Below are 22,125 nucleotides of genomic sequence, written 5' to 3' on the forward strand. Positions count from 1 at the left end.
CGGTGGGAGAACGCCTCCTGGGGACCAGGGCATGTCTTCTTCCTACGATCACCCTCAAGTCTGGCTGAGCGTCCAGCTCTGAGGACAGTGGCTTCTCCCCAGGCTCCCCTGGTCCGCCGTGGTGCCCACAGGCGGCTGCGGCACGCTCTGCCCTGGGGGCCTCGGAGACCCACTTCTGGCCTCTAGTGCACACACTGTGGCTCTCCATGGAGCTTCTGGTCCTCTCCTGGGGGGCGTCCACGGGCCCTGGGGCTGGATTTCACACACTCACTCATTCGGCAAATGAGGTGGCTGAGGGCCACCTGGCACAGCACTGGACAGCTAGTGACCCCTTCTGGGGACTCAAGCCTTGCCACGCACCCAGGGTCACAGACCACAGCACAGACACGTGATGCAGATACTTGATGTCATCATTTACTAAAGCGCTTACACCAAACACGATGGCGTTCTTTGTCCGGGGACCACCGTGGGCCTCAAGGGACCGAGAGCCTCAGCCCCAGGGCCAGCCCCTCCCCCAAATACAGGCGGCTCCCCCACCACTGGGACCCGAGGGAATGCACAGGGCAGGGGAGGGTTCTGGGGGTCCTGGCTGCTGTGTGGTCAGCCCCCAGGCAGAGCCCCACAGAGACGCTCCTCACCCCGCAAAGGGGCCCCATGCGGGCCGGGCAGGAGGAAGCTGAGGAGGAGGCACCAGAGCAAATCAGACTCAGGAGGGCCCTGGTGTGACTGAACAGAACTGGGGTCCGGGTGCAGGGCCACCGCAGGAAGGGCACCTGTAGGTGGGCAGGGCTGGTGGTGGGTCCTGGGAGGGGCAGTCCACGTCCTTCCCTGCGGGGGAGTCACCCGATGGCCAGGTGCGGCAGCCCGTACAGGACCAAGTTGAGGACGACGGACAGCCGCTCAGAGTCGCTAAGCTGCGGCGGGAGGGACAGCTGCTTGTCCCTGGAGGCCCATGGAGGCTCACCTGAGGGAGAGTGGGGCAGCGCGGCTCACTGGGGTAGGGCTTGCCGTGGACAAGGGTGCTCCTGCTCCTGCCTCCAGACGCAGCCCCACCTGTGGACCTGCCACGCGTCTACACCCACAGACACAGAGGCCCACAGGCGGTGGCACCTGGCCAGGGAGGGACCTGGCCCTCCTCCCCCTCCACACCACTCCCAGCCCTGCGGGCCATGGGCCGGAAGATCCTGCCCGCTCTGGGCCTCTCTGGCCACCAGCTGACAACCACCCTGACGGTGGAGGGGCCTGCATGACAGCCAAGGTTTTGTCCCTTCCTTTCAGTGCACATCCACGTGGGACGACATAGGCCATGTGAGCGCCGTGGCTTCCCCTTCTTCTGTCCCCAAAGTGACTCCCTAGCAGCTCCTCACCCCACGGACTCCTCTTGCCGTCCCCCCTTCTTCAGGCACCGGCCAACGCCAGGCCCTCCCTCCCTTCCTCCCACCCTCCCACAGGCGTTCAACAGCCTCTACTGTTTGGTGGACGCGTTCTGGGCACTGTGGACCATGTCACTTCTAAGTTTTCAGCTCCTTTTGCGCGGTGCGTTTTGAAGGTTTCATGCTCCCGCCCCAGAGAGCACGCCTGGCCTTCCAGAACGTGGGCACCTTGAGCCTTTCCAACGCCTGGTGTGTTTGGCCCTGAGGACCTGTGCTGCTGGCACTCACTAGGGAGGCTGTGCTCTCGGGCAGCACGTGCTGAGCCCCAGAAGTGGCCTGGAAGTGGCGGGCACCCCAGCCCTGCAGTGCCGCGGGGACGCTGGCTGGGAGGTGGCCCTGCACAGCCTGAGCAGCAGTGGGGACGGGGGATGGGGGATAAGCTTCCATTACCGTGGTTCCTCGGGTCACCAGCTCCCATTCTCTGAAGGAGACGGACTGCTCTCCCGATCGGCCGGCCAACAGTCAGCATGTCTAGGAAGGAAACATTCTCAGACTGGCCGGGGCACTGCTGGCAGGCTTCAAGAGAGGCCCATAGGGCTGGGGACGGACCTAGGACACCCGTGCCCACTCACTTTCCCACAGGATGCTGGCCCGCAGCGCGTTGTCCTGCAGGAATGTTGGCCACTGGTTTGCCAGGATGCTCCTGACCCCCACCAGACTCAGAAGGACGGCGGTCTTGATGGGGTCCTCCAAGGACAGCTGGGGTACACTGGGGGGGATCGAGGTCCAGCCCAACTGGCACCAAGTATCAGACTGACAACTCTTCAGGTTCTTAAAAGACTCAAGAACCACGTCCCCCCCGCCCCCTGCCCGCTTGAAATGCCATTTAACAAAACAAGGCTTCCGGAGCTTCGGGACCCACTCCCAGCCTTGTGGTGGAATCAGAAGACAAAGCATCACGGTGAGACGGGCCCCGGCTCAGCCACCTTGGCAGCCCACATAGGCCCTGGGGTGCGTGGGATGTGGGGAGCTTGGAAGCCAGGACACCCCACAGCTGCCAGCGCTCTGCCCCCTGGCCCAGTCCCCACAGGCCTTGGTTTGCCGCTGGAGCTCCCCTCCCTCCTCCACTGCACACCCCCCCCCACAAGACTCTTCCTGGAAAGAGACTGGGGGCAAATGGCTCCGCCCATGGGACACAGGGACACTGTGTTCCCCGCCCCCCCAGGGAAGCACATTCATCAGTCGTAGGCCCTGGACACCCCCATTCAGTGTGTGGAGGCCAGGCTGCTGGCTCCAGCTGGCATAGGGGGCTGGCAGGCACCTTTTCTTCTCGGAGTTCTCCATATGCCGCTGCATGCTCTCGTAGGACCGCGTCAGGTCCAGCAGGACCATCATCTGGCACTCTGCGGGGCACAGGAGGGACAGTCCTGCAGTGGCACTCCCAGGAGCAGGAGGCCAGTGCGGCCCGGGGTGTTGCCCGGGGTGTGGTCAGGGAAACGCAGCCCAATATGCCCGAGGCTCAGTCCTGACGTCCATACACCCTTTCCCAAGACCCACCGGCCGCACCAGCACACGGGGACATTCTCTGCCTCGGGAACCCCACACCCTTCCAGTCATCTCGTGCAACTGGCTCAGCTCCGGCTCCCCAGCCTGCCGGGGATGGTCGCAGGCTCACGGCAACACTCAGCCGTGGGCAAGCCGGGAGCCCCACGCGCGCAGAGTTGACTCCCCCCTTCCTGCAGTGGCCTGAGGACAGGCACCGGGATCAGCCTCAGTTGGGAACAGGGGCTCCAGGAGCGCTGTTGCTCCCGCAGGAGCCTGCTGGGCCTACGAATTCCTCCGACCCCCCACATCTGAGAAGGCCTCGTTTCTATGTCCACTTGGGGCAAGGAACGCGCCGCTGGCAGGCTTCCTTCCGGGGCTGGGCGGGCTTTTGCATGGCCCGTCCCCAGGGGGCCGAGAGGGAGCCAGACCGTAGATAATGATGTGAGGGTGGTCAGGTGCCCTGACCATGGGACACATGTCCACGTGCTTGTTGTGCTCTTGTCACTGGGCTACATGCCTCTTGAGGGTCCCTGAAAAGGCTCTCCTGGCGACGGTGTGGTGCGGCCGGTCAGCCCCTGCCTCGGGACAAGGTCACTCAAGAGCGAGCCAGACCGCCCACTCAGAAGTCCTCAGGGGGCAGCCAGAGGGACCGCAAGGCCTAGAGTGCCCATGTTTACGGTGGGGGGGGGGGCTCTGATCAGTGTGTTCTGGAAATGCCCACCGAGCCTTCCTGGACTCTGCAGGCCCAGCTCTGCGGGTGACCCTCCCAGCTCCTGCCTCTGGCTGTACCGGCCAGGTCTGATATTCTGAACTGGGTCTCTGAGAAATGGAGGAGCGGGACGGGAGCAGGAGGGGACATCCCCCAGAGCCGCGTTGTGCTTGCCCGGGCCCCCTGAGCCCTTCTCCAGACAGTGACCGATGGGGACACAGGGGCCTTGCTCTGTCCCTGAGTGGACGCGTCTCACGTACTTCGGAGGCTGCTGGGGGCCCCGAGGGACCGTCTCACCTTGTAGGTTCATGGCAGCCAAGCGCTCCACCAGGACGTGGGACAGGAAGCTCTCCATCCCGTAGAAGAAGAAGCCGCTGCAGCTGCCCAGGAGCTGCTCCCACTCGGCCTGGCTGCGGAGGGAAGCAGGGTGCCCGGCGGGTGGGGCGGGAGGCAGGCAGCGGGAGTCAGGGTGCCCCCGGGGCGCTGGGGCCCGGACCACATCTGGCCCTCAGCAGCAGGCCGGACCGACCCTCAGGACGTGCTCTGAAAGCACAGCCTGCCCTGTGCTCTTCACTCCCCGCCCCACCCCTGCCAGGACAAGACTAACGCCCACCCTCCTGCAGCAGCGTCAACCTCCGGTTCTAGCCCCCGGTTCTCCCGAGAATGGACCTTGGGTACCCGCAATGCTCTCTCCTCTCACTGAGCAGTGGCTCTGGAAAGGGCTGGAAGGACTCTTCCCTGATGGCCAACCACCCCCAGGTTTCTGAGAGAACACACGGGGGAGCGTCCCTGCCCCCAGCAGGCCCCGCCCGCGTGCCACCCTGCCCTTCTCCAGCAGGCCCCTCTGCGATGCTGTCCCTTCTCCACTCACAGGCCCCGCCCCACGGGCCCCGTCCTTCCCTCCCGCAGCCCCGCCCCATGGGTGCCCCACCTTCTCTCTCTCTCTCTCTCTCTCTTTCTCTCGCAGTCCACAGTCCGGCAGTCCGTCCCTCTCTAGCAGGTTCTCCCTCACACACACCCCTCCACCCCTCCCACCTCCCCACCCGCCTCTGCAAGTCTCAAGTCCGGGGAGCCAGGGGCACGCCCTGGACAGGACTGGCTGGGGGACCCCGGGGCAGCCACACACTCCCAGGGGCCAGGTCCTCATCTGTGAAGCGGGGATGGGGACAGTGAGGCCTCCATGCAGGCGCCATGAGGACCAAGGAGCCTACTGTGTGATGAAGGAAGGCCAGACACTGGGATCCTCTACGGATGGGGTGGGGGGGGCTTGACAGGACAGAATGGGGGGGTCAGGGTTGGGGGGAGCCTGAGGGAAAGAGGAAAGAGGGACGAGGGGGAGGCGGAGGACAGCAGAACCTCCCACCGTGCGTGCAGCACTCCCCAGCCAGCTCACATGGACCTGCTGGCTGCGGACAGGGTCCCCAGACGCCCCGACACCAACCTGGGGACGTGCTTGCTTCCCAGATGCCCCACCCAGAGTGCAGTGAGCGAGTCTCGGTATCTTTCCAAGATGTCCCGCGTGACGAAGACAGGAGTCAGCTTTTCTGCAGCAGGAATTGAACGGACACAAAACACGGGAGCTCGTCTCACAGGTGGGACTCTGAGGGGCGTGGGCAGCAGGCAGCCCCTGGCGTGGCCCCTGGCGTGGCCCCTGGCGTGGGGATACCAGACGTGCTGGAGTCGGTGTTTGGTGCTTGTGCAAATGCCCGTGCTCCCTCCCTCCTTTGTAAAGAGATTTTACACTTGATCTTGGCCAAAAGGCCGAGAAGTGATGGAAAGAAATTTTAAAAACCCGTTTAGAGGGGCGCCTGGATGGCTCAGTGGGTTAAGCCTCTGCCTTCGGCTCAGGTCACGATCCCAGGGCCCTGGGATCGAGTCCCACATCAGGATCTCTGCTCAGCAGGGAACATGCTTCCCCCTCTGTCTGCCTGCCTCTCTGCCTGCTTGTGATCTCTCTGCCAAATAAATAAAATATTCAAAATAAAAAATAAAAAAATTAAAAAAAAACCCATTTAGAAAAGAACCACAGGAATTAGACACTTAGGCTACAGAGGGTGGGGGGGGGGTGTCCGGCTCTGGGAAGGGGGCAGCATACCTCACTTCAGGGTTCACTTTTCCTACCATATCGTCCTGACTTGGCTGTGATGGCCACAGGCCACAGGACCCCACTGCCCCCACCCCCTGTGGTCCGTGGAACGGGAGGCAGCCGAGGGCAGAGCCCGGAGGGTGGCATGTGGCGTGTGTGTGCACATGTGTGCGCGTCGAGGGCCCGTGGGAGGCGCTCACCGATGCCCCGCGCCTCCTCGTAGGGGTCCACGATGACTAGGTCTGGGTTAAGGAGAAACAGCGCTCGCCCTGGGGTGTCCCGGGCAGCGGGGGCCATAAAGGATACACTTGAAGTTGTCGGTGTCGACGACGATGCAGTCATGGGGGAGGAGCCGGGTCGGGGCGTCCTGCACCAGAGACAAGGGTCGTTGGGGGCCTGGGTCCTGCGGTGGGGGCCCCACCCCCCGTGCCCACCTGCCACCTTCTGTCCCTTCTTCGCGGGGCTCCTCTTCCTGCCTCGGCCCTCCTTCCTCACGGCCCCCTCGGCTGTGGACAGCAGAAGAAGGGGGTGTTTGGGGCTGGCACAGGCGGTGGCACCAGCATTCTGAACACACAAAATGCCCCTGAACGGTTCACTTTAAAATGGTTAATTTTTTCACCTTAATAGAAAAATGCGTAAAGTGTTGAGAACAACTGGCTTTCAGGTTCGTAAAGCCGGGAGAGCCGGAGTTTCTGAAACGTGAAGGCGCGAGGCCCGGGGCAGAACAGTCACCGGAGGCCCCGCGGCCGGCCTGGCTGTCCGTCCGCCCAGCGCGCCCGCGGCGGCTCAGTCAGAGGCCCCGGGCCCAGCGGCTCCTGTGCTTGCCGCGGGCGGACGTGCGCGTCTCGTTCCAGCGGCTGCCGGATTCTGCGGCAGAACCGCGGTCGGCCCAAAACCCAGGACAGTCCCCTTCCCTTCTTCCCGCCCCCGCCGCTCCTTTCTGCCGGGGCAGCTCCCTGGCTGTGCCGACCGCCCCGGGTCTGCACGGGCTGCCCCGGGGCGCGGGGTGTTCCGTGTGTCCCGCTCGCGGAGAACGTCTGTCACGAAGCACACTGGACCCCGCGTACACGTCCGCTTTCCCGGAACCCGATGTGACGACCCCTGGGAGCTCGAGGGCAGGCTGGGCGGCGCGAGTTGTTTTTCTTTCTTGCGCTGCTCTTGGCCATTGGGGTGTCGGGGGCCAACAGAAGCCTGGGACGGGTTGTCCCCTCTCCCCCCTCTCAGGGAGGGCTGTTGAGACTCATGTGAACTGTTTCTGGAAAGTCTGATGATCTCAAAGGAGCCGCTCTGTCCTCTCCTTTCCGGGCCGGTTCCAGGAACGCGGGCTTTTCCCTCTTGAGTCTGGGAGCTGTTTTTCCACAGGACTTGGTCCGCTTTGCCTCAGGGTTCGAATACGCTGTCCTCAGGGCTCTTAGGATCTCTTAAGTCTCTGATGCATCTTTGAGTTGGTGTCTTCATTCCTAACTTTGTGTATTTGTGCCCCATCCGCTTTTTTTCTTGGTCATTCTTACCAGAATGTGTCTATTTTATGAGTTTTTAAAAATGTTTATTTCCAGATGCCGGGGGGGGCTCAGTTGTTAAGCATCTGCCTTCGGCTCACATCATGGTCCCGGGGTCCTGTCCTGGGCGTGGGCCGCTCCTTGCTTCAGATGCTGTACTGGGATCCTGGGATCGCGTCCCGCATCGGGCTCCCCGCTCGGTGGGGAGTCTGCTTCTCCCTCTCCCTCCCCCCACTGTGCTCTCTCCCTCTCTGTCAAATAAATAAATAATGTATTTTAAAAATGCAAATTGTTTTCTATTTTGTTGTTGTCTGGTCACGTGCTATTGGGGTTGGGTTTTTCTCCCGTTTCGTTTGCTGTCCTTGCTCCAGCTGCGGGAAGCCGGGGCTCAGCTCGCGCACCTCCAGCCCCCCCTGCTCTGACACAAACGTCCGAGCTGCGAGGCCCTTCGCACCTGCTGCTCTCACACCGGTCTCGGGCTTCCTGTGGTCACGTCTCCTGAGTCCCGGGACACCTGCAGAAGCCGGTTTCTAGTTTGCACGCGCATCGGCCTCCTGGTCGTGGCTTCTGTCCTGAGGTGGCTGTGGCGGGGCCGATGTACGCCACGGTCCGGGCAGACGGAGAACGTCCCAGTTGCTGCGCGAGCCTGTGTCTGTCTGTCCAGGCCCGGCTCAGACCCTCTCCGCTTCCCCTGTTTGTGCAGCCGGCGGGACGCGTGGGTGAGCGCGCTCTACCTCAGCGGGCCGGGCCGCCCGTCCTGCCCTGGGCGTGGGCTGCTCCCTGCTTCAGATGCTGTGAGGCGCAGAGCGTTTATCCTGCTGGTGACCCGACCTTTGTCACCTGGGAATGAGCCCAGCCCTGACCGTGCGCCTGTGGTCGGTCTGGTTCGCGTGACGGCCTCGTCACGCGGTCACGTAGCTGGCTGGTGCGGCCACGTACTTACTTCTGACCCGCGTGGACTCAGTCCCACCGCGTCGCCCTTTGAGTTTTATTCTTCCCACTCGTCTCTCGCTGCCTGCTTGCCGCTCGGGCGAGCTGTCCGCATCGGTTGTTCTCCCTGACGGTCTCCTCTGTTGGTCTGGAGTTCAAACACCGGTTCTGTTTCTGGAGGTTCTCCTGAAAGACCTACCAGGAACGTTTCACCCTCAAACATGCCTGCGCCAGAGCAGCTCCTGGCCTCGGGGTGTGCAGGGCCCTGGCACTCAGCGCTCGGCAACGCGTGCAGACCCTGAGCTCACACTCGGCCGGCATTTCCCGTAGCTGCTGCAACAAATCACCCCACACGTGTGGGGTCTCACAGACCTGGAGGTCAGGGTCGGACGGGGTCCCCCTGGGCGACAATCAGGGTGTGGGTGAGGCGCTGGGGAGAATCGGGTTCGGTCTCCTGCAGCCTCTGGTGGCCACGGCGGGGCCTCCCCGTCCTCAGAGGCAGCAGCCCGCCCAGCCTCCTCCCGAGTCTCCGTGACCCTCCTGCCTCCGTCTTGGGAGGAGCCGGTGCTGTCCTCGGGCCTCCCGGCTCATCCAGGACACTGTCCTGTGTCAGCTCGGTCCCCAGGTCCCACTCCCAGATTCCAGCAAGCAGGGTGTGCACACGTCCAGGCCACCACTCCGCCCGCCACCCCGGGGTGACTCTTCTCTGCCGCTGCCACCGACCTTGGCCACGCGGAGCCGAGGAGAAAGGACACTCCGTCGAGGGTGCTCACGCGGGGAGAAGCGGAGCCGCACCTCCCGCTGTGGGGCAGGGAAAGCAGATGTACTTATGCGGCGTCATGGGAGAGTAGCTTCATGCCGTGAGGTAAGAAAACAAGTTTTAAAAAAGACCCAAAGCCCCAGCAAGTGAGAAGAAGGTTGACGCTTTGGCTCTATTAGAACATCGTGCTGGAAAGGGACCACATAGGCCCGTGAAGGGACAGGCTACAGAGTGGGAGGCGGCCTCTGTCCCTCACTTAAATGAGAAGATCCAGATGGAACCTATGGAACCCCACAAACCGAAAAGAACAAAAACCAGAAAACTGGCAAAACTTGGCCCTAGACACGGACACGACCAAGTCTACAACGTAGCCCGGAGCGTGGGACGGCATGTTGCCGTCCTGCTGTTTGAGGGGGTCTCGGACCCCGCGAGCTCGCCCACGGAGGGCCCTCCCTGCTGGTCGCAGCCGAAACTGTCCGAGGAGGGTGCATGTGCCGCTGTCCGTCTCCCCCCGACGCCTCCGCTCTTCGTGCCGCTCTCCCTCTTTTCCTGCCTTTTTTCCACATTCTCTTGAGCTTTGTGCTCCCCTTGCCTTCACGGTGTGTGGGGGACAGGAGGCTGTCGCTCGCCACCGGGCTGTCTCCGTTGGAAGCTGGGGTCTCTCCTGCCCTCGCTTCTGCGTGGCCCGTGGCTGCTGCTGAGTTCTTGTCCCTCTGAACACCTTCCCTGGACTCTCCTCTCCGCTTCCTCTGTCTGGGGTTTATGGAAACTTCTGGACACATGGGCTTACGGTTTTCATCAGATCATCAGAATTACTAATTCCTGTGTCCCCCTCCGAGGGCTCCTGACACCAGGTGGTCAGCTCCTCTGGGCGCACGGCCCGTCCTCCGTGGGTCGGCCGTGTTCTCAGGGACTGGGCTCCACGCGGCCTGTCCTCCGCTGTCTGAAACCCACGCTCTACCTATTCTGGTCTTCACTTGTCCCGCTGGAGGGCAAATCCAGTCCCTGCTACCTCCTCCTGATGGAAGCCAAAGTCCAAGCTAGTTGTCTTTAACTGAACCACTGCCGGCACAGAGCACAGGCGTCCGGCACTGGGCACGTGGGCGCAAACAGCCCCCGGGACACGCACGGTCAGCCCGAGTGCGCGGCTGCCCCCGGCCTGAGTGCCCTCTGTCCTCCTGGTCCCCTCCCTCACTGCCTCTCACCACCTAGTAAAGGAGGAGCCCTGTGGTGGGTCACACCCATCCCCGCCTTTGAACAGAGCTTTGTGAGGCAAGAACAATGTGTTGTGTCCCCTTCAGCCTTTAGCCCCTCGCAGACACTGGGCGCATAGCAGGGGCTCTCTGACCACCTCCGAGCGGACAAGGGCCTGGAAAAGGGCGGGACAAGCGGCGTCTGACAGGAGCGCACGCGAGGTACTTCAGACGGGCCCGGACGAAGGGTCAGTGTGAGCGTGGCCCGGGGCGCCCCTTACCTGTCTCCTCCTTACGGAGGCGGTTGCACAGCATCTGCAGGGAGAAGTCTCGGGACAGAGCGGAGACCGTCCCCTCCTCGAACACAGGAAGACCTTCCAGCGGCAGCTCCAGAAGATGCTTGTCCACAATGAGGACGACGTTGTCTGCAGCGTCAAGCTGAACTGTAGACCGGGGGGACACCAGCTACAAAGGCAGCAGGAGACACGCTCCCACGGATGGGCAAACCCCTGGGTGGGTCTGACTGGGTCCGTCTGTCTGCGGGGCGGCTGCTGGATCGCACACACTGGGAGAAGTCTGGGCTGGGCTTGGCATTGAAGAGTGGGGCCTGGGGCGCGCCAGGACTCTCTGGGAGGATGGACGCTGGTTCAGGCTGAGTCACAGTTCAGACCCAGGCAGGGCCCATGTCACAGGGCCATCGGGTCCTCCGTGTTTCAAGGACCTGCCCCCACTGGGGCAGCCAGTTCCCAGGGCAGGTCCAGGAATGTCATGACTCCTCCCAACCTCGGAGCCCCCCTTTCAAAGAATGAAGACATATAAGCTAAAGGACTTGCACCCCACAATATGGCAGGCTCTCCAGGGGCCATGCAGCCCTTGGAGCAGCTATTGGACCTGCCTAGCCTGAGAGAAAACCTGCTCTTTGTGGCAGGTGTAAGGGGACAAGGGGCCAGGCCACTACACCGGGACTGGATTCACTATACGCACAAAGTAAAAGCAAATTACTTCAAAGTGATCAAAGGCCTTAATCTGGGGAATTTTTAGGGCAGAATTTCATTCATGAAAGTGATCTCAGGTGGGCAAACTCTGGCCCCTCACCCTTAGGGCCGGCCTCAGGGGGCTGGTGCCCTGGCGTGGGAGCTGGAGCAGCCATGTCTGGGGCATGCTGCTGGCCCGAAGCCACCACCAGGTGCTTTTGGGAATCAGAACACCCTTGGATAGAGCAGCCTGCCTTTCTCTTCTATTGAATAATTCCGTGCGGGCGACAAAAAATAAACCAATGAAAATGCCCTTGAGAAAGTGATTTATAAAATGGCAGGTGCTGGGTTGAGCCGCTGAACCCGCTCGGACAGGCCACAGCCCAGCAGCGGCGGCACCGGGCACACCCACCCTTCCTTCAAGGTCAGCGGATCGCGCACACAGAAGCTCTCTGCCCCTCGTGTCATCGGGGGTGCAGACACTCAGGATGGAGGCGGGCAGTGGGACAGCGAACAAACAGCACACACGGTCACTGCCACGAGCACCCTAGGCTGCCACTTCCCCAGGAAGGGCGAACACGCCAGGATCGGCGGGGCTGTCGGCAGAGGCCCCAAACCCCCACACAGGGGACCTCCCACCTCTCTGGGAGCCCCTCTGGGGAGGCCTGTTCCCATTCCGCCTGGGCTCTCCCAGAGGAACGGGCAAATCCCAGCCCAAGTTCTCCAGCAGAAGCTCCCCTCAGGCCCCCACTCACCATGGGACAGGGACACTTTGCTTTCCTTGTCTTTGCCCTTTGATTTCCCGTGGGAATCTGCAGCGGCCGTGGGAATCTGTGTTCTGGAAGTCAAAGGCATGTCCTCAGGTTCTTACAAACATGTAAACATCACACATACTAAGAATAGGAGGGACATCAGGGCAGTGAGTGCCACGAGGCCCTTTTCATGGCTCACTCTCGGGGACCGGTCTCCCTGTGCTGGGGGCCGGCGATAACGGCACAGGCAGGAACAAACGGGGCTCAAGGTTGTCTCCGACCTCCTGGCAAGTCTCAAAACTACCACGTGCCCAAGCCCTCCAACTCCTCCTCTACCGAGCCTAAATCACAGGGACTCGGGACCTGGGCCGCGCCCCCCACCGCCCCTGCCGGCAGCAGCAGAGGGGACCAGAATGGCCAGGACGCGCCCCCAGAGAAGACTTGGAGCAGCACGAGGGCTTGATCCCGACGACAGAGCGTCCCAAGTTGGGCGTCGTGGATGCGAATTCTGCACGGCCTGACTCAGCTTCATGGCATTCGAGGCTTGGACGTCCACGTGGTAACAGCGTCCCCATGCCACAGCCGGCTCCTTCCAGGATTCAGGGAGGCAGCAGAGGGGGCCTGCAGGCTGAGCCCCCCACCCTGTCCGCCCCGGCTCCCAGGCACCCTATCCCTGACTGCTCCCAGCATTTCAAGGCCCTGCTGGGGACAGAGAGATGGTGACCCTCCTGTCTGTACCAAGAAGGATGCCAACTTGGGGCCCGAAGCCCACCCCCAACCAGGAGATGTGGCCGGCCCCTCCCTCGCCCCCCGCAGACTCTGCCCTCGGAGCTGGCAGCCCACAGCAGGCACCTGGCCTCAGGGCAGCTGAGCACTGGGAACAGCGGCCTCAGGTAATCCTCCGTGGACGCAAGGACGTCACTGAATCGCTGCAGAGACCGTCCTTCCCTTTCCGGGCACGCACTTTCCAATTCCTGTGCCGACCCAGACGTCACCCCGGGATCAGGAGCGTCTGAGGGCTGGGGAGGCTCATAACCCCCGACCCGGGTAGAGCAAAGAGTGGGAAGGGCCCTGCGGAGCCCTCAAACCTGCCCTTCCCCCCAAAACCTGGGCTCCCTGCACCCCCGCCTGCTCCACCACCAGGGCCCACCTGAGCCCCCGCAGACCGTGCTCCTCGCCGCCTCTGCCTGCCGGGTCCTCCTCGAGGCCCCCCGCCCCCCGCGCCCCACCTGGCAGTGTCTCTGCTGACAGCGGGAGGGAGCCAAGCTCAAGGATTCCGAGAATCGGCTACGTGTGGGAACCCCCACCTGGGCGTCCATCAGTGCCCGGGGTCTGGATGGCGGGTGCCACTCACCTAGCCCTCCCTGCCCCACCCTGCTGCAGCCGGACCGGGACCGGCCTCCTGCACTGTGGCCGCGGCACCCTGGGAGTTGGGCTCAGGGGCCTCACCAAGCCTGAGCTGGGGGCCGGGTCTTCGTTGTTGACCTTGGCCATCTCCCTGCACTGCTGGGCACTGGCCAATAGGCAGGAGAGGGTGTCTGGATTCACGGCCACCCGTGCCACCTTGCAGGAGCCTGTGGAGAGCGACACCCTTCCTGTCCCCACCCCACGGCCTAACAGACCGCCCCCTGGGGGGTGTGCATGGGCACGGGGAGTGGGAAGCATGAGCAGAGGGCGGGCACGGGGCTTCTCCACGTGAGAAGAAGGTCCCTGGCTGTGGACACAGCTGGCTTGGGGACGCTCAGGAGGGCTGGCAGAAGGGGGGACACAGACAGATGTCTCCGTTCCACAGCCTCTACTGCTTTACATGAAATGTTAAGTGGAATTATATGCCTGAGACGTAAGGAAGAAAGTGGGAATGTAGTATTTTTTTGGGAGAAGAAACCCTGGAGGGGGAGGGGCAGCTGGTCCATATCTGTGCGTCACTGGCCCCAAGGGCTGTGGGGGTCCAGGAAGCACACACCCCACCTCCTTCCCGGTCTCTCATGGGCTCAACAGGAAGGGCTGGGCCCCAAGTGTGGGTCGTGGACCCGCCTGCAGCACATGTCCCCGGGCCATGTGCGCACCCCCGGGGCTGCAGATGAGGCCTGTGGCAGAACTTACCTCCCACTTGGAGCAACTTCCCTTTGGCCGCGGGAACGGGCCTGGGTCTCTCATAGGCAGCGCAGTACAGATGCGTCCTGTGGGCAGGACGCAGGGCGGGGTCACCAGACCGTGGGGTCCCAGATGAGCCCCAGAGATGCAGACTCAGTGAACCGCATACCTCCATCCCGGCCGGAGCCCCTCCCCAGGATCGCCGTGGCCACGTCGGGAGCCAGAACTGACATAGGCCCATCCGCGCTGCACCCGGCGAGCCTTCTGCTCCACGGTGAGGGCGGCCTGCAGCCGCCTGCCCTGGCGCCATGCTGTGGACAGCAGGTGCCAGCTGGCCTCGCCCAGGGGCGTGCTGCCCCACCCATCTCAGCTGGGAGCCTCGGCCAGCCCCGGGGCCTTCCGTCCACCCCACATGCCCTCCGGCCTGGCAGCCCCGGTGCTGGGTTCGCACCGCGCTGCCAGACATGCTAGCAGGGTGGGGAGCGGCCCCAGAACGGGGCGGGAAGGCGCACCTGTCCGGCGAGTGCTGCAGAGTGAGGACCCGAAAGCTGGGCGGGATTTCGTTCAGGAGGGTCAAGTGCTGCTCCGTGACCCTGAGATTCTGCCAAGCCTGGGGGTGACCGACAGCAATCACTGACCGCACCGGGGCAGGCCCCTCGCCGAGAAGTCCGAGAAGTCCGCAGAGGCTTTGTGCAGGGGGTGGGGTGCTCAGACCGGGTGCCCCGTAGCCGGGCTGGGGCGCGACCCCTGCAGGACTCGCGGCCGCCACAAGGGGGCAGACGGCGCACGAGGAATCCCGCGGGATCCCCTGGGTCTCCCGCACAAAGCTGACCTGCGGGCGCCAGCGGAGCCTGAGAAGCCCAGCAAGTAGCAGCGGGAAGCCTGTCCAGCCAACTCGCGCCCCCCCCCCGCCCTCTGCCCGTGCCCCCAAGCACCGCTCCCCACTTGCTGATGAAACCAGCTTTGCGTTTGCAAGTGCGCTCGGGGCGCGCGGGTGTCCTCACCCAAAACCCTCAGCCGGTGGCACCGTCAGCGCGGATGAGAAGCCGGGAGTCGCAGGCGCAGAGTCCTGGGCTGTCCGTGGGCGCCCGTGGCCTGTGTCCACTCTGGGCCATATCTGCTTTGGCCGAAGCCACTGGACGGGCCCTGGGGACCGGGGAGCACCTGTGCCGGGGGCAGGCCGCCCGCTGGGGTGCCGAGGCTCTTCCATCCCTGCACCCGCTGGTGCCGCCGCACCTGCCTGTGGCAGCTGTCCGGCTGGTCCGGCCGTGACTGAAGCCGCCTTCCTCTGGGCACTTCCCCGGGAACTAATGAAGCCGGGCGCCATTCGGAATGTTTACGGACCTTTGGCTATCTTTTGTTCGTTCCCGTCTGTGGGAGCGTCTGTCTTCCTCTTATTGAAGGGAGCACAGAACACGTGCTTCGGGAGTCTCCTCGGGGGTTCGCTCATTGTTTAGGTTTTTATTTTAACTGCAGTACAGCTGACATGGCGTTGTACTAGTCTCAGGTGCACAGCATCATGATCCAACACTTGCACACGTCTCCCGAGCTCAGCACAAGGGCACGCCTCCATCCCGTCTCCTAACCGTCCCCCCCACTCCCCGCTGGTGATCATCAGCCCATTCTTTAGAGTTAACAGTCTGTCCCTTGGCTTGTCTTTTTCTGTCGGGTCATTTTGTTTCTTAAATTCCACATATGGGTGAAATCATATGGTATCTGTTTTTCTCTGACTTCCTTTGCTTAGCACAATACTGTCTAGCCCCATCCTTGTCGTTGTAAATGGAGAGATTTCATTCTTATGGCTTAATAATTCTCCATTGTATACACAGACCCTCTCTCCTTTCTCCATTCATCAGGGGACACTTGGGTGGCTTCCATATCTCGTCTACTGTAAATAATGCTGCTCTGAACATCGGGGTTCATGTGTCCCTTTGAATTGGTGTTTCCATATTTCTTGGGTAAATACCCCATCGTGCAAGCCCTGGGTCATATGGAAGTGGTATTTGCAGTTCGTCTGCAGGACCTCCATACAGTTTTCCAGGGTGGCCACCAGCTCGCATTCCACCAGCAGCATAATAAGAAGGTCCCCTTTCTCCACATCCTCACCAAGTGGGCTGGGATTTTTCTTTGCAGGGTTTTTAATAAAAGATTCAATTTCTTTAACAGATAATGAATTACTCAGATTTTCTGTTCTATCAGCTTTGGTAATTTTTATTTTTTGAGAAATTTCTCTATTCCATCCAGATTGTCAAACTTTGCTGGAGTTTGGTTATATAGAATATTTCCTAATGGCTTTGGGAAGTCTGAAGGTGCTCTGTGAGGTCTTTTTATTACTGATAGTGGAATTTTGGGTTTTCTTTCTTTCTTTCTTTTTCTCTTTTTCAGATCTTCTAAATGTTCATCAATTTCATTAGTCTTCTCTTTGGAACCCTTCTACCACTGCTGGTGTCCTCTACCATTTTAATTCCATTGTTCCTATTGTAGTTCTTACTACCCTTTATTTTTCTTAGAGGTGTTCTTATTCTAGCTTCTAGAAGTCAAAACCTAAATTACTGTTTGTAAGATTTTCTCCCTGTATTCAAGGCTGTATTTTTCCTCTAAGCCCTGCTTTAGATAAGTCTCATAGGTTTTGACATATGATATTTTCATTCTCTAAGTCAGCTTAAAATATTTTCTAAATTTCATTGTGATTTTTCCTTTGACTGATTGATGATGGTAAGGATATTGTTTAGTTTCAAATTAATTTTATCTTTCAGTTGTTGATTTCTAATTTAATTGCATTGTGGCAGGATGACAAAGGGAACGATTTCCCTCAGTTGGAGAGTCTTCAGGCTTTGCTGTGGCCAGCACTGGTCCATAGCGCACACGCTCCCTGCAAGCTTGGAAAGAAGAGACCCCAGTCATAGTCAGCACTGGGCTCAGGGGATGTCTCTGTGGATGTCCGGGCAGACCCGCATGCGAACGGCTCTCCTACACGTCCCTGCATGCTTACTGATCTATATAGGGTCCATGGCTTCCACGGGAAGCCGAGGCGGTGTGGATGTCCTGTCCAGCATTCCTTTATTCCCGTCACTTCTGTTTCGTGCCTGTGAAGCTTGATGATGGTACGTACAGACCAAGAACGCGGATTCCCTGCTGACTGGTCCTCAGGTCACCTGGCTTTCATTGGACGAGTATCTTCATGACTTAGATACTATCTCTCAGCTTTTCCTTCTGACATTTCTGTGTCCTTATATGTGAAGCATATCTCTCTTAAGCGGCATATAATTCAATTTTGTTTTTCTTCTCAGCCAATCTGACAATCTTGGTTTTTAACCTATAGGGTTTGGTTGATTTACATTTATTGTAATTCTATATTTATATTTGGGTTTCTAACTGCTTTCTTCCTGCTTTTTCCTACTGGGACTGTTACGTTTTTATATTCTCTCCCCCCACTCTTTTTGCTTGTCTTTGGGATAATAAAATGCTACCATTTGATTTTCCTCTTTTTACTACCTTACTTACACATTATTCTAGTGGTTACCCTAGGGACCATGACATTCGTCTTTGGCTTACTGTGATCTAATAAAGATGTAATTTTAACCTTCCTTAGGAGTGATAGAACCCATACTTTGTAAGCTCTAATCCTTCCGGCTTTCTGTGTCATCTTCCACAAAATAAGCTCAATTCCACAAGGTGTTAAAATGACGGTTTTACACTCTTAGAATTTATTTCCTTGCACCTGTTTGCCCTGTGCTGTTCCCAGCTGTCTCGTGCGCTCACTGTTTCTGCCCGGCCCCTCCCCCAGCTTCTTGTGCTGCAGGACGCCTGGTGGTCCACACCCTCGGTGTGTGGACCACCAGGCGCATCTAAACGTGTCTCTGGGCGGCCGTGGTGGGTAGCAGTCTCCTGGACGCTCGCAGGCGCCCATGGCTGCTTGCTGGCTGTCCTCGGGGTGTCTGTCCCGGGCCTGTGGGGCACTGCCGCTTTCTCATGTTTCTCCTGTGTGGGGAGGCCAGTGCTCTGAGCCTTTGGCCTCTTGAGTCTGGGGAAACTGCAGCCGTCGTGTCGCATCACTGTTGTCTCAGCTCCATGTCATGCTCTCCTGGCCCTGGGAGACAGGTTCGGCGGGCACTCGGGCTCATGCTCTCTGAGGAGCCCTCATGTGCTGTCTCTCCAGACCCAGTGTCCTTGAGGCCACCTCCTCCCAGGATGGTCCTTATTTCCCAGGTGCCATGAGAACCACGAGGGATCTCACCGCCGTCCACGAGCTTTCAGGCCAACTCCCCGAAGCCCAGGATGTAGTTGCAGTCCCTAGGTGGGTTGTCACAGGCCAGCTGGTGTCCCAGCCTGTCACGCAGGGGGGGCAGTGGGGACAGGTCACTGTGGACAGCTTCCCCTCTCAGAGGCTATAGCTCGACCTGCACCCCCCATCCACAGCAGAGACTTTAATGAAAGCACTTTCTGCTGGTCGCCGGGCTCCTGCCGCGCCTGCCTGTGGGGGTCTGGCTGTGGTCTGTGCCCCTACCCCCATGGGCAGCTGACCCCCAAGTCCGTGACTGGTCTGTGCCCCCGACTGAGTCAACATGGGTCTTCCACGAGGATCCTCTTGAAACAGCAGGAGGCAGCGGAGCCATCACAACACCCGGGATGGAGTTGGCCGCAGACCCGCCCTGCTGCTGACCCACCCCTGAGCCCCCCAGCATCCGGCCTCATCCTCAGCACTGCACGTGCGTCAGTGTGTCTGGTCCCTCAATTTCCCTAGGAGATGAGCGCTGGGCTAGACCCACCCCAACTTCAGTAGACACACATGGATGTGTCCTCCAAGAGTGGGGGCCTGGGCTGTGCTGCTTCTCCTGGTGGCCTGGCCTGCTCGTCTCCGCGCCTGTGACAGCCTGCACAGCTCTTCAGTGCACTGGTCTCAGCTGGGGGTGATTCTGGGGACCTGAAAGTGGTCGCAGCTGGGGCAGGGCCACCAGCATGTGGAGAGTACCCACGGTGCCCAGGATGCTCCACCACAGCCTGACCCCAAGCATCAGAGGGAGGAGAGCAGCCTTGGAGGAAGGGCTGAGGTCACACCCACACAGGTGCGCCCAGAGAAGCAAGGGGGAGCAGGGGATCCCTCAGAGCATCCAGGCTGCCGTCCTGATCCACTGCATTTCATCGAGGTCTGTTTCTCTAAACACTCCTGCTCACACCTGCTCCTCCAAGCAAAGGAGGGCGTGCTAGTGTCCACGGCGTTCTGCTGTGACTGAAGGAAGTGCGTCCCCTCCAGAAGACCCTCAGGGGCCCTGTGCCCCCCTGACCTGCTGCAGGCCTGGGCACTTATGGTCACCAGGAGGCCCTCGAGGGGGCGGAGATCAGGGAGGGCGAGGGACACCCCCAGAACCACACAGCTGGCAAGAGGCCACGCTGGAGCTATCTTCAGGCTGGTGACACGGTGGCGCCGGAGGGCTGCGTGGCCAGGGCAGGCATGGACGGCTCGCCGCTCACCTTGGAGATGACTTCCAGCCTCTGCTCCACACTCGCAGACAAGCTTGTGGATGTCCTCCCCTTCTGCCTCAGCTGGTGCTCGAGGTGCAGGAGGGCTGCCAGCTGCGAGCTGCTGGTGTGGGCCGTGGCTGTGGCCAGGACGTCCCGCATCATCTCTGAAGCCAAGCAGCTCTGAAGCAGACACAGGACAGGGCTAAGAGGCTGAGCCCTGCCAGGGCCTATGGGCGCCCCTGTTGAGGTGGGGGAGGAGGAGGGGGTGGCCAGGGGCTGCTCAGCATCTCGCGGCACCAGCTTCTTGGATGCCGTGCTTCTCCTGGCCACTGGCTGCCACCAGGCCCTTCCCCATGGTGACCTGGCACCTGCCCACTTCTCTGCTCTGAGCCTCAAGGGCATGAGGCTTGGTGGACCCACAGGCTGTCAGTAACGGGGATGGGCCAGGGGACTCTCCAGAGCATAAGGCAGCCCTCCCTTCTTCCGGAGGCATCCTCTTCCAGCGGAGCGCCACGCTCCCGAGGCAGAGAGGCCGGCTGCGTCCCGGCTGGCCAGCCCACCAGTAGGAGCGAGTGCCGGGTACTCCGGGAACGCCCCCTTCCCAGGTGGCCGAGAAAGGCCTTAGGCAGGGGCGCTGAGCAGACCAGACCTGAGAAAGCGCCAGGAACTGGCAGGTGACCGCGGGGTCCAGGGCGCCGGTACACTCCACCATTTCCAGGCTGGCGGCAGCAGCGATGTCCAGGAGGCGGCTGCGCAGGGCGATCTGCAGTCCCTGCAGCAGCAGCTCGGAGGCCTGGGCCAGGAACCGCTGGGCCAGCACCATCCTCCTCTGTGGGGGCGCAGGGCTCGGGGTCAGGGGGGCTCTGTGGGCCCAGAATCACGGGGCGGGGGTTGAGTGGCCGTACCTGCTGGTCTGAGCCCTTCCTGCTGTGCTCCTCGTAGTGACCCCTGCCGGCCCCATCCTCGGGGACGGTCTCCAGATGCTTAAAGCCGCTCAGCTCAGCGGTGGCCTACGGAGAAGGTACCTCCTATCAGCCAGCGCTCATCCCACCGCCGAGCCTGGGTGTGCCTGGCGCACTTAGGGCATCTCCGTGGGACCCTTCGGTGAGATGTGCTGCAGGTAGCGGTCAGGCCTCTCGCCAACCGGGTTGACCCCCGAGGCCCTGGCCCAGAATCCCCAGCGGCTGGCAGGTGCAGCCTGCAGGTGTGGGGAAGCAGCTCTAGAGAAGCAAGTCTGAGTGTCCCCGGTCTCAGGACAATCGAATTCTGTGCTTACTTTCCCTCAGTCCTTCAAAATCACCTCCCCAAGTATGGGCAGCGGCCAGCACCGTGCAGCCCGGACTGAGCACGTCAGGTCCCCGCCCGCCCCAGGGACCACAGGACCAGCCACGTGGACGAGGTCCTCCGGAGGGCCAGGGGACTCTGCCGGGGGGCGGCAGCAGGCACAGGGGAACCCCTGGGTCTATGCGGTCACGGCAGGGAGCAGCAGGGGAAAGCCTGGCTGGGGGCCGGGCCGGGGCTGCGGGGGCACACTTCTTGGAAGCCGCTTGTGTGTGTTTCCCTGATGGCCTCTGAGAGGGAGCATCGCCAGTGCCGTTCCGTAGGCAAGGACCCTGGCCCCTCCTGCCTCGGAGCCGCCGGTGCAGGTGCTCAAGGGACATGGACGGAGGGAGGGGCCGGAGCTCCGTCATGTCATCCGCGTGTGGGCCCAGTCCCAGGTCCTGGGATCCAGACCCTTGAGGCATCAGGAGCGGCGCTCACACAGGAGTATGGGACCCTGCTGCTTGGGGCTGGGGTCTTCCTAAAAGAGCGGAGTCCGGGGGAACAAGCCTGACTTTGCCTCTGAGCAGGTGCCCTCCAGACAGAAGAATGCACTTAGGACGGCAGCTGGCAGGGTCTACAGCCTTCCTTCCTGGCTGCGGAGCTGCCCTGCGACCACCAGGCCTGCCTGGGCAGCCTTGCAGGGGGCTCCGGAGAAGCAGAGGACACCAGACGCTGTGGGTGGTGGAAGGGGGCTTGGGGTCCCCTGCGGCACATGAGGAGGGGGCTTCTCCGCACCCAGCACTCAGGCAGACCCCAGACTCCTGGAGGAAAGCTGCGGAGATGCAGACGGGACACCCACATTGGGGGCTGGGGCGTCTTACCCTTGAATTCTGTATGTGCTTGCTCCCCGCTTCTCTCCAGAGTCTGTCCCCACAAGTCCGTGTTTCTTTCCCACCCACTGCTCACGCGGGACAGGCTACTCGCCTTTTTCTTGCTTTTCCAGGCTACACGACCCTTCTCAATCAGGGACAGTTCGAGGCCCGTCTCATATCGCCCTCCTTCCTGAGGGGCTGCGGGTGAGCACGTACCGAGAGGCCATCCTCCCAGTAGCAGGTGGGGTGCTCGGGGTCCGTGTGCACAGCCAGCAGGCGGAGGGCCTTCCCCGCCAGACCCAGGACCTGCGCCCGGATCTCCACGTGGCCCGCGGACAGCGAGTGCAGGCTCCCCAGCTGTGCCAGCGCCACGTGGGCCAGGGTCCGCCGCAGCGTGAACCATTTCTGTGGGGAGACGAGCGCCTTGGGGTTGCCCTGAGCAACAGCAGAGGCTCCCCGACACCCTGGCCTTCCCCACCACCCCGTCCCGTCCCTGAGCTCCCTGGTCTGACACCCCCAGGAGTGGCGACGTCCCAGGTGAGAAATGCACCCTCTGGCCTCTGTGGGGGGGAGTGGGGCGGTCTCCAGGGATTAGGTGCTGGGGAGTCACTA

At 61.3% G+C, this 22,125-nt stretch overlaps 1 protein-coding gene across 4 annotated transcripts in view; it reads right to left on the reverse strand.

The window, feature by feature from the left end:
• Positions 1-405: 405 nt before the first annotated feature.
• CFAP46 (cilia and flagella associated protein 46) overlaps positions 406-22,125 on the reverse strand; it is an 89,054-nt gene continuing 67,334 nt past the window's right edge. For 2 of the 4 annotated variants that reach the window (XM_047703376.1, XM_047703378.1), the window contains 19 exons: positions 21,730-21,918; positions 20,284-20,388; positions 20,028-20,207; positions 19,388-19,558; positions 14,428-14,525; positions 13,925-14,001; positions 13,271-13,395; positions 12,674-12,795; positions 11,825-11,907; positions 10,377-10,538; positions 6,155-6,219; positions 6,020-6,080; positions 5,914-5,949; positions 5,069-5,171; positions 3,925-4,037; positions 2,695-2,776; positions 2,006-2,142; positions 1,824-1,904; positions 406-964 (listed from right to left, as the gene is read on the reverse strand). In XM_047703376.1, coding sequence (XP_047559332.1) covers positions 840-964; positions 1,824-1,904; positions 2,006-2,142; positions 2,695-2,776; positions 3,925-4,037; positions 5,069-5,171; positions 5,914-5,949; positions 6,020-6,080; positions 6,155-6,219; positions 10,377-10,538; positions 11,825-11,907; positions 12,674-12,795; positions 13,271-13,395; positions 13,925-14,001; positions 14,428-14,525; positions 19,388-19,558; positions 20,028-20,207; positions 20,284-20,388; positions 21,730-21,918 — 2,115 coding nt within the window. In that variant the 3' untranslated portion in view covers positions 406-839. Of the gene's footprint in view, positions 965-1,823; positions 1,905-2,005; positions 2,143-2,694; positions 2,777-3,924; positions 4,038-5,068; positions 5,172-5,913; positions 5,950-6,019; positions 6,081-6,154; positions 6,220-10,376; positions 10,539-11,824; positions 11,908-12,673; positions 12,834-13,270; positions 13,396-13,924; positions 14,002-14,427; positions 14,526-19,387; positions 19,559-20,027; positions 20,208-20,283; positions 20,389-21,729; positions 21,919-22,125 lie in introns of those variants that run through there. The other 2 variants (XM_047703377.1, XM_047703379.1) reach the window with 2 other exon arrangements.

This window comes from Lutra lutra, chromosome 14 (assembly GCF_902655055.1).
Source record: "Lutra lutra chromosome 14, mLutLut1.2, whole genome shotgun sequence".
NCBI classification, from domain to species: Eukaryota; Metazoa; Chordata; class Mammalia; order Carnivora; family Mustelidae; genus Lutra; species Lutra lutra.